General features: G+C 43.1%; 2 protein-coding genes across 7 annotated transcripts in view; one reads left to right on the top strand and one right to left on the bottom strand.

The window, feature by feature from the left end:
• The window catches only part of MCPH1 (microcephalin 1), a 211,573-nt gene that overhangs the window by 63,141 nt on the left and 134,618 nt on the right, over positions 1-13,814 (bottom strand). The window lies entirely within an intron of this gene.
• The window catches only part of ANGPT2 (angiopoietin 2), a 50,019-nt gene continuing 45,698 nt past the window's right edge, over positions 9,494-13,814 (top strand). Inside the window, exon 1 of one of the 2 annotated variants that reach the window (XM_047772249.1) lies at positions 9,494-10,365. In XM_047772249.1, the coding sequence (XP_047628205.1) occupies positions 10,078-10,365 (288 nt within the window). In that variant the 5' untranslated portion in view covers positions 9,494-10,077. The remainder of the gene's footprint in view (positions 10,366-13,814) is intronic. The other variant, XM_047772250.1, reaches the window with a different exon arrangement.

Below are 13,814 nucleotides of genomic sequence, written 5' to 3'. Positions count from 1 at the left end.
AAGATTTATGCAATTTACAAAGCTGCTCTTTTTCATTATTTTCATATACTACTTAATATGAGTTAAGACTATTTAATGAGGAGTTCCTGTCATGGTTTAGTGGTTAAAGAACCCGACTAGTATCCATGAGGATGCCGGTTTGATCCCTGACCTCGCTCAGTGGGTTGGGGGTCCGGTGTTGCCATGAGAGTGGTGTAGGTTGCAGACATGGCTTGGATCCTGCATTGCTGTGGCTGTGGTACAGGCCAGTGGCTACAGCTCCGATTAGACCCCTATCCTGGGAACCTCCATATGCCATGGGTGCAGCCCACTTAAAAGGACGAAAAGTGCTGGGAAAAGTAAGACACCTTCCAGTTCTGTGAGATAACACATTTCTATTGCTTTAGGTTTCCCAATTTGTGGGCTAATCAGCCCTCCACAGGTTCAACCAACCAGGATCAAAAATACTCAGGCAACACAAAGTCAAGAAATTTCCCCAAACTTTAATTTGTTGTGTATTGGGAAGGGTTTGTGTAGCATTTACACTGTACTAGGTATTACAAGTAATCCAGAGATGATTTAAAGTATATGAGCAGCTGCACACAGGTTATATTCAAATACTATGTCATTTTATATGAGAGACTTGAGAGCCAGAGATTTTGGTCTCTGCAGGGGGTCCTGTAGCCAGTCTCTGGATACCAGGGGATGACTGGACTTTGTCACAGCAGCCCTCGGAAACAAAAAGAGTAATGACCATTATTTTATAACATAGTGGACAGCTTCCAATTAGGAAGCTCTTGCCTGTCCGTTATTCTTTCTGCTGAGATACTTTTTCATGTATGCTCACCTAGTCTGTGAGTTGCTCACTTATTCTGGGAGTTGCTCACTTATTCTGTGAGTTGCTCCCTTGGTCTGGGAGTTGCTCATTTTCCTTGGGATATTATCTCTGAGAATTTGAGAACTACAATGAAGGTGCATTCTTTCAGAAAGTGTTCACATTTGCCATGGAACCTGGGATGCAGAGGAGTTAATAGCACCAGCCTGGGACCACTTTAAAAAAAATTCACAAGAGCTGCAGGTTTTTTCCAACCACTTCATTTTCACTGTAAAACTGAAAGCGTGACCTCGTGGCTACAATCCACAATCTAAAATCGTGGCCATGATCTACAATCATGGCTACAATCCAAAGTGGGCCGGTTCCCCCACTTTGTTCTGTTAAATGTCAGGCATGTTTTCTTGCATTCTTTGCACAGGTGGGATGGACAGCTTTACTTCTGCTTCCCCAGACACCATGGCTGGAGTTCTCTGGGGCGTCACGTTCAGGGAAGGTCCCTCAGACTCTCCACCTTGGGGGCCTGGACTCTGGCTCCTCTCCCCACCTACTCAGGCCTTGAAGAGGGAGGCTCAGCTTTGCCAGATTCTCAAATGCTACATAATATCGCAACTGATGCACTTGGTTCCTGCTTCCACTTAAATTTAAGCCTGATATTTTCTTATTATCTTATCATTTTGTTTATGCTTTTAAAGTGACTTTGAAATTACTTTACGCAGCACTTTTAGTTGTTTTAAGTGGAAGAGTCAACCCCAATTCCAAACCATCCTGTTACTGGAATTCGCACAGCCTATCAATCTAGTCCTGTTGACTCTCCCTCTCAAACATTCTCAGCCCTGTGCTGATATTCTATTCTAGTTCAGGCACCCAAGTCACCTCAGGGTTTCTCCCAGGTCTCCCTCCCACATCCCTCCACACAGTGCTCCAGGGCCTTTCAATATCAGGTTAGCCTATCACCTGCAGAAGACACTCAGGGTAAAGTCCAAATGCCTAAGTGGATTCTTCAGAGCTTGTTCCTGTGGGGTCTTCAGGGTTCCCGCCTTTCCTGGATCTTTGCTGAACTACATAGTTAATCACTCTTCAGTTCCACGCTTTATTTACTGCACAAGCTTTCCCACTGTCTGGAATGTAATTTTCTTCACCTATAGTCTCTTTACTTTGAGGGAGGGATGAAGAGGTTCTTTTTCCTTTTTTCTGGCCACACCTACAGAGTATGGAAGTTCCCAGGCTTGGGGTCGAATTGGAGCTGCATCTGTGACCTACACCAGAGCCACAGCAACACCAGATCTGAGCCGCAGCAGAAACCTACATCATAGCTTGCGGTAACGCCAGATCCTTAACCCAACTGAGGCCAGGGATCGAACCTGCATCCTCCAAGACAACATTGGGTCCTTAACCCTCTGAGCCATAAGGGGAACTCCGAGAAGGTTCTTTTTAGATGAGTGAAGCATTTAGGTCTGGATCATCACTAAGGTATTTCTGGCTGTTCATTCCAGGCGCCTTCCCCACGTAGTGCTCCTGCTGGGTGTCACCCGGCATCACCAGGGAGATGACACTGCACTGCCCTGCGTGTTGGAAAGTGGGCCTACCTCATTAGATGCTAGGAACTCCCTAAGAGCAGGGTAAGTTCTCTACAATCACCCTTTTTGGACAGCACAGCACAGCCCTCTACTTTTTCTACTGTAGCAATAAGACAGCTTAACTTGTCTGGGTAGCAATCTGATCACCTGATGAAACAAAGAGCCTCTGGCTCTATGTATTAAACAAGTGCTTAAACATATTTTTCACTTGTGTGTGTGTATGGGAGCGCCTGAGTGCATGTGAGACAGAAGGAGTGTGCGCACGCAGTAGGTGTTCAATGTCTGGGGTGGTGTTCTTTTGCGCTAAAACTAGGAGGAGGACATTCTGGGTTATGTGTTAGTCGCTACTGATTTATGCCCTAAATCACATATTCTACTTATGACTCTAAAAGACATGGGTAGTTTTGCCTGTTACCTGTTGAGGCCAGCAGAGGGAGTAGGTGAGTAGTTAAAGCAGATTTTGTTTTCATTCTCCTGTGGGTATCATCTTTAGCAGATTTTTAATTTTTATTGTAGTCAAACAAGACTTTTCACCTATAAATTTAAAAGGTCACTGAAATAGGTATCAGGATTTGGGGGAATGGCAAATAATATATTTTTCCTGTGAATATTCTACTAGAATAGTTTTAGGGCTTCAAAAACTATTGTTGGAATTTTTTTTTTTTTTTTTTTTCTTGAGGGAAACAGATGCCAGGAACTAAGTATCTTAATATTGCTATAAATGTCCTCTCTTCACAGGCTTTGTACAGCTTACTTCCTTTCATTTTTTTCTTTTGTATCAGTCTCTCTTTGAATTTAGACCCTTTCCTTAAAATGAAACACTTTGGGAAGTAGAGTTCATTACTAATGGACTACCAAAGAAATTGTTCGAGATAGGGGTTAAGTGAAAAAGTGGAGCATATACATAGGAGATTATTAGGAAAGACTTAAAACAATGGTAGACACCATAGATTCATGAAGGGACAAGAGGGGCAGGGGCTATTTTTAGACACTTGGATGCAAACAGCACTTTTATGCATAACCATTTATTATACTTATAATTCTTCCAAAACTACATATGATTATTCAAAAGTGACTTTTAGTGCATATGACTCCATAGCCAAGCCAAATTTCCCACAGGAAGATTTTTTTATATCACGTTGGTTAGACCAACAGGAATACCAAAAGTGGGTCATGTGCTTTTATTTTATTTTTTTTACATCCTGACATGAGCAATTTTATTTATGTTAACCTATAACCAAGAGAGATAATATATCTTAATGGAAATAACATGCATGACATTTTTATCTCTTATTTTAAAAGTTTTCTCAATAATTAAGATAAAAATTTTATAAATTTAGATTCAGCAAAGATGAATCTAGATGGCCTAAGGCCATCTGGGAAGAATTTCGATGGTCCTCTAGTAGAATGGTTATGTCAAAGAAACTAGACACATTTGTCACAAGCGACAGGATCTGAGTTCTCTACTACTGTGCTGATACGAGTTTAGGAACATTTAATATAAAAGTATATAGCTCATAAGCCCACTTCAGAATCTCTAATGACTAACACAGCAGTGTTAGTCAAAGGAAAGCTCTTAATGATTTTTTCATTGGTCATGGGCAAAGCAGTAATCATTGACATCAATCCACTGAAAGAGAATGTTTAGCATTTTTTTTTTTTTTCCTTTCTGTGTACGGGCAGAAAACAGGACACAGAATTACTGGCAAAATATTATCAGGCAAATGCACTCATCTATTGTTTTAGAATTTCATCCACTGCCTTTTTAAAGTTATGATTTGTATTTTGGCCTTTTAGGCATTTTTTGATGGAAAGATAAAATATTTCATGAAAATACTGGAGGATGAAAATATTTAAAAATCAAACAGCATTTGAGATAACTTCATGTAACAAGAGAATTATATAAATGAAAATATTCGTAAAAATTCAGGAAATTCATGATGAAATATTAGAGAAAAATAGTTACTTGGCTATTGCCCAAGTTTCTAGTAAATAAAAAGCTTTTTCTTTTCAGAGTCCTTAAGGTTACATATTACATACAGTGCGGTTTTACAAAATAAACTTTCTTGAGCAGATGCTGTGCTGGTTTATGGCAGTACAAAGTAAAAGATTCAGGAATCTTTTAAGTCTCCTTAAAAAAAAAAAAAACTGTCCTCTGGAATGTCTTTCAGACATAATGTCACAGTAAATAAGTTAGAATGAATGAGTATTTGGTACTTCTTAATTGAACCAACCTAAATAAGGGTGACAACCAATAATGTAAAGAAGAATGAAAAATAAAGATTTTCTGAGTATAACTCTGATGCTTCCCTCGCTACTAACCCTCTAACAAATAGATCTCTACCGCTCCCTGTCAAACAGAAGTTACACAGCTGTGAGAAGGAAGATAACTGCCTCAGATAAGGCCGATGCAATCTAGGCTCTGCCCTTTAATGCCTGGCACTTACTCTATCTGCTCTGAGAATGAAAACACGGGGGCACTGCAGGGGAAATGGCTGTTTCCCAGGAAAGGAAATTGCCTGAAAACACATCTGGCAAAGGCTTTTTCTCCTCTGGCGAGTAGACACTCATTTTAACAAAATATATGTTTCCTCACCTTCTACAAAAGTGAATTCTATGGAGCCACTGCCCCATTCTAAGTGGATGAAGTTTTTCTGTAAATAGAATGGGCCTGCTATTTTATGACAAACATTATAATATATTTAATTGCAGCTAGGACAGGAAATTGGGCTAAACTAGGCATCAGACTTCATTTCAGAAACTGTATATTCTCAAGGAACATCATAGTCCTCACGTCATCTACAGTGGATGAAATTAATGAAGCAAAGAAAGGAGAAAAAAAAAATCATTAACCCTAGGAAATAAAGTTAGCAAAGATGGAAATAGAAAGTGTAACTGATGCCATCCGACAAGATGCTGGATTTCTAGAGATGCCATCCTCAGTAAGTACAATTTCATTTTGAATCTGTCCTGATGTGTACACTTCTGAGCTCACTTTTTCCACCTACAGATGCCACTGGTCCACAATGCCACTGAAGCAGGCACTGGCAGTTTAGGGTGACTGGGCTGGCCTAAGACCAATTCCAGGGATCTGCTTGATGTGATGGAGAAAGACATCAGTGAATGCCGGGGACTGGCCATGGGGGAGGGGCACGGCTGGGGGGACAGGCCTCCAAGTGCACCTGAGGGGCTTCCGTGTGTTTTCTGATCAGCTTTGGGTTTCTCAAAGCGGGCATATGTCACATACGCTCACTGTTCAGGGAGTGGTCTCCCCTCCCGGGGCCAGCCGGTCCACTCTCATTCCTTCCTTTGTCCCACCATGTAACTGTCCCCTTATATACTGAGTATTAAGCTGGCTCCCTGGACAAGCACAGAGGTCATGCAGGCCTCTCTGAAGTCCTGTTTGGCTGACCCCTGCTGGGAGCTACCCTGCTTTGCACTGATGTAAAGTTGGCTTCATGTTCTGGTTTCCAGCTCCAGAGACACTGTTCACACAGAGTGAGTGTCTGAGAGCCACACAGGTTGCTCTGGGTGACTGGGGGCCTCTGGAGGTTGGGGTCAAGCAGATCCCATGATCCAGACAGCAGTGGGCCTTACAGTGACGAGGACCTTTGTTTCTGGCAGGGCCAGGGAGCCACGGCCAACAGGAGATTCTTAGGCTTGCCCACACCTCAAGCCTTTTCTGCCCAATAGAACGCTGAAGCTGCCAGGCCTTCACCACGGTTCTTCGGGATGCGGGATGCTGACCTCTTCCTTTCAGGAAAACTAAGGACACATCGTCTTTTTGGTGCATTAAATGAGGAATTACTTGAGAACATGAGATGGCTCTACAATGGATAAATGGGAGCCTCAGAAACTTCAGCTGATGACATACAGTATGGGGGAGAAAACAAACATTATTAAGAAAATAAATAGCACCATGCACAGCTGTTCAGCAGAGCTGGTAGGACAAACAAACAAACAAAAAAAAGTGGTTGGCCAGGAAGGCAGCTTTTGGGAAGGCTGTAATAATATTTCTCGTTTTATAGCTCCACCTGCCTTTAGAGACCCTGTCGGCAAGTTGTTGAAGGAACTCAAGATCCTCTTTGAAAAGGAACAGCTCTGAGAGCCACAGGCAAGGCTAGTTAACCTGGGGCCCCCAGCCCGGGTGGGTAGAAGGAGCCGCTGCACTGTGGGTTGTTTACTAAACAAGAAACCACAGAGTGTGTGCTGTACCCAGGGGGAAGTCTTCATGCCCACCCCCCACCCCCAGCTCTGCCCCTTTCTTGGGTCTCCTGCTGGTTCTCCCCTGTTGGCCACAGGGGACTGGCACATCCTCTCTGCTTCCTCCGTGACCAGCCATTTGGGCCCAGCGTGCAGCCCTGACTACAGATGACGTGGGCTCCCATGGGGACCCGGCCCAAGGCTGGCCCTGCACGAGTGGGATGCTTCACGCCCATGGGGTCCGCTCCCTGGTGCACTGTCCTCATCTTGTATCTCGTATCCAGTTTCAAAGGGCAGTTGCCTCTTGGCCAAATGTTCCTGTCCCTTTCCCAAGTCCCTTTTCCTTGGCCTGTCTCGCCTCCCAACTCTCTGAGAAGCCTAGTGGTACTCTGAGGCATGGAGATTTCCCTGTTTACACTGGCTGTGCTCTGAGAATGGCCTTGGAGACCGCGTCACACCCCCTGGTGACTCCCCTCAGGTCAGCAGACTACAGCTCGTGGTCCCTTTGGAATGGCCAGGGAGCTAAGAGCAGTTTTCACATTTTCAAAAGGTTGAAAAAAATCCAGAGAATTTTTCATGTTGTGAAAATTATAATAAATGCAGATCTCAGTGTCCAGGAATAAAGCTCTGTGGGAACACGGCCACCTCCCACTGTTTGTGGGTTGTCAACGGCTGCTGTCATACTGGATGGCCAGGGGAGAAGTCGTGACAGAGACCACATGGCCCACAAACCTGAAATATTTACTATCCGACCCTTGACAGGGCAGGTTTGCCAAGCCCAGCCTCACGAAAGCCTCTGCCACCCCTCCGGTAGTAATTCCCACTTAGGTGCCTACAGAGAGCTGCTCACTGTTCCTGCTGACCTTGTGTGGTTGTATAAGGAAGCCTCCATGCTGTCTGCCTGTGGGACCGGCCCCCTGGAACTGTCCTCCCTCTGCGTTCCCAGCCACGTCCTCTCCCCACTTCCCACTTGCCTAGGGGTCTCCCCAAACCCTCTGTTCTCTTCTTTACGTCTGACACCCTGTCCAGCTCCTGGGAGCCAGCTGGCGGGAAGGGCTTGTGGTACATGCACTTCCTGTGGCTTCTTTTTAAACCACCATATTTGGCTGGAAGGCAGAGGGGTGATTTTTAAAACCACACACACAATATTAATACCTTATAATATGTGCTTTCAAACGGGGAAGAAACTTAGAAGAAATGTGACTGTCGTGTTTCTGCTTCACATTCAGCCAGAGTACAACAGTTGTAACATCTGATGGTGCAAGAGCTAATTCCCATTTAATGGAAGTGCTGATAAAGGAAGTGATAGTCCTAAATAACATGCATTATTCCATATCATTTAAATTCTAAAAGTGCTACAGAGAAAGAGTCATCTCATTTCACAAGTAGGGAAACGCAGGCTTAGAGAAGTTAAACATTTGCTTCAGACCTCAGTGAATCAGGGTTCTAACACGGGCCCTGTCTTCCCTCTATGGTCAGTGGTCCAAGTAAGGTGTATTTAATTTGCTCCTGTGGTGGAAAGCATGTACCAGAATTGAGATCTAGCTTTCCTTGAGCCATGGAGCCCTTCGATAGCCAGGGGAAGTCTATGAACCCTTTATCGGAAATGGGCTGTTTTATTCAGACATTAAATAACAGGATCTTGGGGGCAGATTACATAAAAATGTAGTGCTGAGTGCAGTAACAGCTTGACTTATCATGACAAAAATATGTGATGCCTATTGGTGGCCAGAGATATTGACCAGGGTTGCTTGTGACCTACTCATAGCTAAAAGCAAGGCTATATTTTCAGTTAGACTTTGGTGAAAAAGACATCTTTTCCTGTCAAGGCTCACAGACCCCACGAATTCTGTCTGTGGACCTCAGACAGGTCCCTGCTCTGGGGTTAACCTGGGAGCCAGTCCTTGCATGAGAAGGACCTTTGTAAAGGTTTAACTAGGTCTCTTGAAACAGAATTCCCTATACAAATCTCATAGTCATCCAAGAATGAAAACCCTAAAAATCTTCTGAAATCTGGCCTTGCATGATTGGACTGCCCGACACTGGCTTTACGGGTAGAGGAGGTCTGTCAGGTCAGTGCTGGACGGGCCTGGAGGCAAATCTCAGGCACCGAGGTGTGAAAAGACCATGCCAGGCTCCATGTTCCCTTGTGCACTCTGGCTGGTGAGTGAGCCAACTATCAGTCTCTGAAGTGCTAAGTTTTAGCTCCAGGAAGGAAGGAACACAGAGGGTTTACGGAGCCACAGAATTGAAACAGAAGACTCTTGGGAGTTAATGCAACCTCTGAATTTTACAGATGAGGATTTAGAGCTTAATTAAAAAGGAGTGATTTGCCTTCGACCCTAACTGTGGCTGATTTAATTGATCCTGGATAGTATGTTACAAAATGATGGGATTTGAGCAAACCCTGACCTAATAAAGGAGAAGCTTATGTATGCTTCTCTCACCCTCCTCTTATTTAAACTCTGATTTCTCTATGTATTATAATTTAGAGGGCCATTAATCAGTCCAGCATATTTTAAGTTTACTTTGAATACTGAAGTGGATATTTTGTTTAAAAGATTAAATGTCAGAGCTCAAAAACTTGATTTTCCTAACCCAATTTAATAAAGTGAGATGTTTCTATCCAATTGTTTTAAGATGAAAATTCTGCATTCTTAAGCTAGTGGTTCAAAAATCAAGTAATACCAAGGAAACTATTTTCCCTATGAAAAAGGCAAAGAGTTTATAAGAGCAAGACTTCTTCCTTTTTGTTGGTAATAACAAAAATAAACCAAAGTCCTGACATATTTGTAGTATTTTTATTCCTAAAGGAAAAAACAGGAACTTTCATTGTACTTTAAAGTTATTGCCCCAGATATTTTACCAGCTCAGCCCTGTGAAATCAGTTTCAGACACAAGAGACCGCCAAGCTCTCTCTAGGAAATACTCAATTAGGGTGGTGCCTCTGAAATACCCAGGGGTCCTGTAACTGATGGGCTTTTCCCAGAGGGCTTCTACAGCCTATAGCCCTGCCTGGACAACACACACCACACTCGGATTTTTCCTGTTGCCTGCCTAGTGACCCCCTACAGGAAGATAACGGACAAGCCGGGAGGGCGGGGCAGCCAGCTACACATGTCTGGCTCTCTTATCAACTTATCATATAAGGAAAGAAAGTGATTGATTCGGATCCTGACACCGCAGAATCTGGGGGAAGCAAGACAAAGGCGCATTAAGTCTGATCTGGAAGGCGAATGCAGCCTTCACAAGGGAGCAGGATTATTCTTCCGACTGCAGTCTGACAGTTTACTGGGGACCAGAGAGGAGAAAGCGGCATCAGAAACCAAAGTTGCTGCAGGGAAAGAGGGAAGCGGGAACTTTCATTGATGGACCCTGAGCCATGGCAGCAGAGCCCCGTGCCTGAGAGGGCAGCTTAGCACCCGGGAGCCTCCCGTGCCTTGCACTTTGCTAAACGGAGGTTGATTCCCACAGAGGAAAAGAATGTGGCAGCTTGTTTTCTTCACTCTGAGCTGTGATCTCGTCTTGGCTGCAGCCTATAACAACTTTCGGAAGAGCATGGACAGCACGGGGAAGAGGCAGTATCAGGTTCAGCACGGCCCCTGCAGCTACACGTTCCTGCTGCCTGAGACGGACAACTGCCGCTCCCCTTCCAGCTCCTACGTGTCCAACGCGGTGCAGAGGGACGCGCCGCTCGACTATGACGACTCTGTGCAGAGGCTGCAAGTGCTGGAGAATATCATGGAAAACAATACCCAGTGGCTAATGAAGGTAGGAGATCACCTTTCCTTGGCTCGGCTAAGACGGGCGGGAGAGGGCGGTGATTGGGCAGCAAAGGAGAGAGAGGCTGATACCTATGAATGAATTGCCACTTCTTTCATTCTTCCCTGCTGTGTAAAGCAGTCACGGGTGGAAAGGGACAAGGATTACTGGGGGAGGACACCAGGATAGATGGAGAAAAGTCTCTAAAGTCAGGAATCATTAGAAACAGAGGAAGCACACTTCTCTGCACAAGTGTGGGCTGTTTTGTTTGTGTAAGTAGTTTATGCTCATAAAACCCATTACCAGGGATGTTATAAACCGGCCGCAGGCACAGGAGGGAAGCTGCAAGCAACAGCAGTGCCGGAGCCAGGAAAAACGTGACAATCATGCTAATTACTGATACATAACGGATGGAGTAAAGTGCTTTACCAATTTCCTGAATTTATTTACTAAAATAGACGGGGACTCTTGGTAAATGAGAGGAAATTAAATAAAGCAGGGCTTATGCTTCTCAGAACCTTGGGGGCTTTATCCCAAGGGTTTGCCATTTGCAAGTGGGGGTGAGTTTCCAGGCGTCTGAGGGGGTTCAGCGCTGCAGCTCCCTTCAAGCACCCTTCAGTTTCTTGATCGGTTTTGAAGGCAACCCCATGTGGGCGGGCGTGCAGGGTGCTTGGCTGCAAGAGGGTCATGTTCCTAGGGCTCAGGTGATTTCACTGTTTCAGACTTTTCAGAAAATTTAACTCAAATGTGATACTGAAAGCTCAGGTTACCTTTCACAAGCCATCACTTTCACATGTAAGGCTATTTATATGAGACCCAGAATCACCCCAGAGTTTTTCTTGATAAGGACTACTTATATTCTAAAGGAGTTTTGAACAAATTGCATACATAGATTAGCCATTAACTATTGCAGTGACATCACAGCACAATGCTTACACAGCAGAGAACGTGACCATTGAAAGCAGAGCTGTTTTCCCCCATTCAAAACTTTGCCCCAGTCTTTCATTTCTCCATAAACCTTCTCTTAGGACACCTTAATCTCAGAATAGATCTCGGCTCATAATCTGTGTTTCTCATTAGCTCTCTTACCTTCGGAGAGGAAATGACCAAGTTATTACTTTGGTCCTGAGCCGAGATGAATGAAAGCCCTCAGCACTGCATTCAGCGTAACAAGAGGGGTCGCTTCAAATCAAAGAACAGAAAACAACAAAAACGTATCAGAAAGACTTGCTCCAGAGTACAAAACTCATTAGTCCTATCTCTGTAAGCACAATCCCTTCTGGGCAAATTCTCCAGTAATTTTCTCTCCTTTCCTAAGAAGATCCCTGCAGTGCTCTTTAAATCTTCTAAAATTCATAGATGTGCAGATAACAGTGTTAAACTTAAAAAGCACACAGCAACACAGGCTCAAATATTTGAAAGACAGACTACATCCTAAACATCTGCTCATGCTGCCTTCCCATTTCTTTCTAAGTTGTCACGGCTCAGGTAGAATAGCTTCCCTACCTCTGCCGTGGCATGGGTAACTCCAGGGCCAACAGTCACAGTGAGAGATGAAAGATGCGCCATTGTAGTAAACATTCTAATCTGCCGAACTGGTAAATCATCTCTTAAAATAAACAGTCAAGAAACAAAAAAGAATGTTTTGCCAAATGCAAGATCACTAAATTGTATTTGCATAATGAAGCCCACATTAGTTCTACCTGAAAGTCCATATTGCAAAGCTCATATTTTTTTCTTAGATAAACAACCCCCTTCTCTTCAATCTGTTTAAAGAAGAAAAAGGACAAGGAATTCTACATGAGGTGACCAACGTTTTTCCCTTTCCAGGTTCAGTTAGTAAATATTTGAACAGTAGCACAATGGTATTTCTGAAATCTTTCTGTGGCTACCTAGCTAAATATCACCAAGAATGACTTAATGCTTATCTTCTCATTGGCTCAGCACCTGTGCTCTGGGTCGCTCTGGGTAACAAACACCTGAGAAAGTCAGTTTGCACCCTCCCTTGATCTACTGGCTTCTGGTTTGGGAATGAAAGCAAAAAAAGCAAACATGAAATCTGCTTTAAGTGACTGAATGTAACCTCTCTGCTTATTTTTTATTTCTGTGTTTTGTCACCTGTGATAATAAACACCGCTTTTCTCATAAAGGAGAAAATAATATATAATGGAATGACAGATAAGCCACAACAAGCAACATCACAACCTAATCCCTACTGATAGATCATCACAGAAAGTACCATTCTGTGTTTTTCATTGTTTTGCACATTTCCTTTTCTTTAGGGCTGTTTTTTAATGATTCCATATTTCCTTTTTCTCCCTGATCAACCCTGAAAACGAGAGGAAAAATAACTTTTAAGGTTTTAAGAAAGCTTACTCAAGAAGGAAAATGAGGCCAAGCTTCTGGTTAATCTCAGGGCAGATGAATAGCATTCTGACTTCTGAGTAGTTAGCATCTAGTAAGGAGCCTAGGCTAAGAGGCTATTTTGCACATTATCAAAAGATGCCACATTGCCCCTTTAATCTGCCAGGCAAAGGAAGTGGCAGACTTCTGAATGAGAGCAGAGAAATATGAATGGAACAACACAGGGAAGGGTCATTTTTCTGGTTAGTGGTTAAACAAGGATAAGATAAATCATGATAGTTAGGACACCAAATACACCACGATGACCTAAAAACACTCTATATGTCACTTTCCCTTTCTAATCCTGCAACTATTCCAAACCTCTAGTAAGCACACTTTATAAAAACTGACAAATAACTTTGCAAAATGGATTGTATCTTGCTAGACGATCCAATGCATTTTTTTTTCCGATAAGAAGAAACAGGGAAAGGAAATAAAATTATTTCACATTGATGAATATTTTAAAGTTAAAAACAACTGCAAAGTCTATTGTGCTTTAAAACAGAATGTTTTGAAAAATAAAGCTAATGCCCATTAAACTGATGTAAACATTTCCTTGTACTCTCTCTCCTTTTTTTAATGGCAGAAGCACAGGCTGGAAACTGTAAACCTGAGTTGAGATCATTTTCTTTCTTTCAAATTAATGATACTATATCCTTTTAATAAAGTATGAGACCTGCTATTCATTAGCCAATGTATAGGAAACAAAATTTAGTTTTATTCCTAAAGACAAAATTGCTATCAATGGGAAAAATGGATGGAGAAAGGCTCAAATGAAATCAGACCACCAGCCTCTCCCTGACCCCTGCTAGGGACTGACTGTGAGAGAGAGAGGGAGAGAGAGAGAGAGACAGAGAAAGAGAGTGTTTTATATCACGTATGGTTGCAAAGAACTCCTTAGCTAAATATACAAACAAACAAATCAGAGCTTGGTTCATTAAAGGAAAGGAAAAAGAAAAATCCCACCATATCCACAGCCAAACTTCTAGTGCAGTACTAAAGCAGAACCACCATCCCTGAACTACCTCTGTTGTATCTTGCATCATGAAACACGA

The sequence above is a fragment of the Phacochoerus africanus genome, chromosome 3 (genome assembly GCF_016906955.1).
Source record: "Phacochoerus africanus isolate WHEZ1 chromosome 3, ROS_Pafr_v1, whole genome shotgun sequence".
NCBI classification, from domain to species: Eukaryota; Metazoa; Chordata; class Mammalia; order Artiodactyla; family Suidae; genus Phacochoerus; species Phacochoerus africanus.
Note: the sequence above shows the minus strand (reverse complement) of the source record. Positions and strands in the feature narration are given on the sequence as shown.